General features: G+C 35.5%; 1 protein-coding gene across 5 annotated transcripts in view; it reads left to right on the top strand.

The window, feature by feature from the left end:
- The window catches only part of LOC137647132 (carbohydrate sulfotransferase 11-like), a 55,992-nt gene that overhangs the window by 48,577 nt on the left and 4,915 nt on the right, over positions 1-2,500 (top strand). For all 5 annotated transcript variants that reach the window (XM_068380420.1, XM_068380414.1, XM_068380395.1 and 2 more), the window contains exons 5-6: positions 1,551-1,633; positions 1,771-1,977. In XM_068380420.1, coding sequence (XP_068236521.1) covers positions 1,551-1,633; positions 1,771-1,977 — 290 coding nt within the window. The remainder of the gene's footprint in view (positions 1-1,550; positions 1,634-1,770; positions 1,978-2,500) is intronic.

The following is a 2,500-nucleotide window of genomic DNA, read 5'->3' as shown; positions in this document are numbered from 1 at the left end:
TGTCCCTATGTTGTTTATCCTCCTCGTGGATTTTGTAATGCACAGAACAGTTGGGGATGGCGGAGAATTATTTAAATGGATTGGTAAAAGGAAATTAGCAAACCTAGAGAATGCTGATGATGCTGACCTTATTAGCAAATCGCTACTGGACTTGCAAAGCTTGCTTACTAGAATGCGTGAAATATCACATGAGGTTGAGCTCAAGATAAATAGAAGAAAGACAGAGATGACGAGAACGGAATATGCAATGGAAGAGGAAATATCATTGGAAGGAGAAAAGATTAATGAGGTGAATCATTGAAATATTTACGAACTATGATATCTAATACGGGGTTTTTAGAATTGGAGTTTATTGAAAGGTTGAAAAAAAGAAAATCAGACAATGGCTAGGTGAAATAAAGTTTGGAAATCGAATCGCCTAAAATTACGTATAAAAATCAGGCTATATATCAGTTTAGTGAGATCAGTGTTATTGTATGGACATGAGTCGTGCATGGTATGACAATGAAACAATATCCAACAGATTTTGTAGATTTGAGAACAAAGCCCTCAGAAGGACATTGGGAGTTAAATGGCAGGACAAGATTAGAAATGAAACTATAAGAAATATTACTCAGGTGCCATACGTGGATGAGATCATGGTGAGGGATAGATGGAGATGCTTTGTACTTGTTCTTCGCGTTTCCAAAAAAAGGAGATTAGTTCACCAAACTTGCAACTGGGCTCCACAAGGCACTAGAGGAGTTGGAAGACCCAGGCCTATATGGCTGAGGACTATGAAGCGTGAATTAGATGATGAACTGAGAAGTATTGAATTAAAAGCTGAAGAGAGAGAGAGACGACTGGTGAAATCTAACTGAGGCACTTTGCGTCAATTTGCGTAGGAGGAGATGATGATGATGAGTTCATTAGGGTCCCTTTAGATGTTTGCTTTTCATCTTTTTTGAAAAAACCTTCAGAAGAAGATCCTGTGACTGCATATCAAGATCAGATTTTTATAATTTCGTTGGGTAATTTGATATTTAAAGACTAAATTTTGGAAAGTTACCTACAACATCCATGCAAAAAATGCTCCTTATTATGTGAAAAAAAAAATACTATTGTATTGCTACATCAGAATCCATGGACCTTTTTCTTAATGAATACCTAGAGAACTACTTCAGCCATTAATGGTAGATTTCAACTAAAAACTGACTAAATCAGTGGTTATTTCTGAAAATGGGGCCTCTGGCTTTGTGAGTGAACGCTCATTTTCCATCAATGATATTCAGTTAATCACTTTCCTCTGAATTGGTGAAGAAGTTCACGATAGGATAGCATTTCTTATCCATCATGTTAAGGAGCATTCCTAGGGTAGAAATTATCTGTGACAATAAGAAAAAAAAAGCAAAGAAAAAACTGAAAAGCAAAGAAATATCTTTAACCTTTGAAGAATGATTAGTCACAGCGTGTTAACTGTATGATATTACAGCAAGACTGCAAAATTATTCTGCGCTGGTTCCCTAGTGAAATTATTACAAGACTTTTATCTGCTGGTGTTTGCTTTTCAGGTTGCATGTACAAGCTGGAAGCGCATTTGGATGAAAATGACCGGCATCGTGAAGCCGGAAAAAGATTTAGCCCAGCTTTCCAGGTAACAGAGAGTGAAACTCTTGTAGAGGAAGAGAAGAAATGAAATTTGGAAATCTATTGCTATATAACGAAGAAATAATTTCCCGTGATTATCCCTATCTTATAATTTTCTTATATCTTTTCTGTTTACCAATGCAGGTATACAATACATACTTCTATTCCAACTATGGCTTCTATGGGGGATAAAGTTCCGGAAATGTTGGCAAAATACAAGAAGTTCATGTTCGTCAGACATCCCTTCGACCGAGTTCTGTCGGCTTACAAGGACAAACTGGAACATAAGGATACAGAAAGTAGTTATAATTTCCACAAAGAAATCGGAGTGAGAATACTAAATAAATACAGGTAAGACGTCTGAAGGATCAGTTTGACTTGAGTATTTGAATATTTTTATAATGGTGTCTCTGACTACTGCATTCTTTTTAGATTTCAACAGCAAATGTAGATTTCCGTTGATCTATTACCATTATTTTCATACTATTATCATTAATGCTACTTGCATTTCCGAGACAATCTTACCATGTATCTACTGAATGAGTGAATCCATTCATGATCCTTTTTAATGGTCACATGATATATAAAAAATACTGCAAGCTCTTGCATTTCATGTTCATCCCGATTTCTACAACCTTTTCTCTTCTTTGAGGTAGGTTCAACACTTTCAAACGTTCATCTGTGATCATTATGTCATTACCAAATATTAAAGCTAGGTTATTTTAGTTGTTTTTCTTTGGTAGATTTAATTTTTTTTTTTTTTATCACCAGCTAGATTAGTTTTAAAAAAAGGGACCATTAACAACTTGCATAGAATGGAATAACCGGCTGCTATGTCGTTACTTTAATTTGGCATTTCCCTCTGAAGTCTTCC

This window comes from Palaemon carinicauda, chromosome 1 (assembly GCF_036898095.1).
Source record: "Palaemon carinicauda isolate YSFRI2023 chromosome 1, ASM3689809v2, whole genome shotgun sequence".
Classification (NCBI taxonomy): Eukaryota; Metazoa; Arthropoda; class Malacostraca; order Decapoda; family Palaemonidae; genus Palaemon; species Palaemon carinicauda.
Note: the sequence above shows the minus strand (reverse complement) of the source record. Positions and strands in the feature narration are given on the sequence as shown.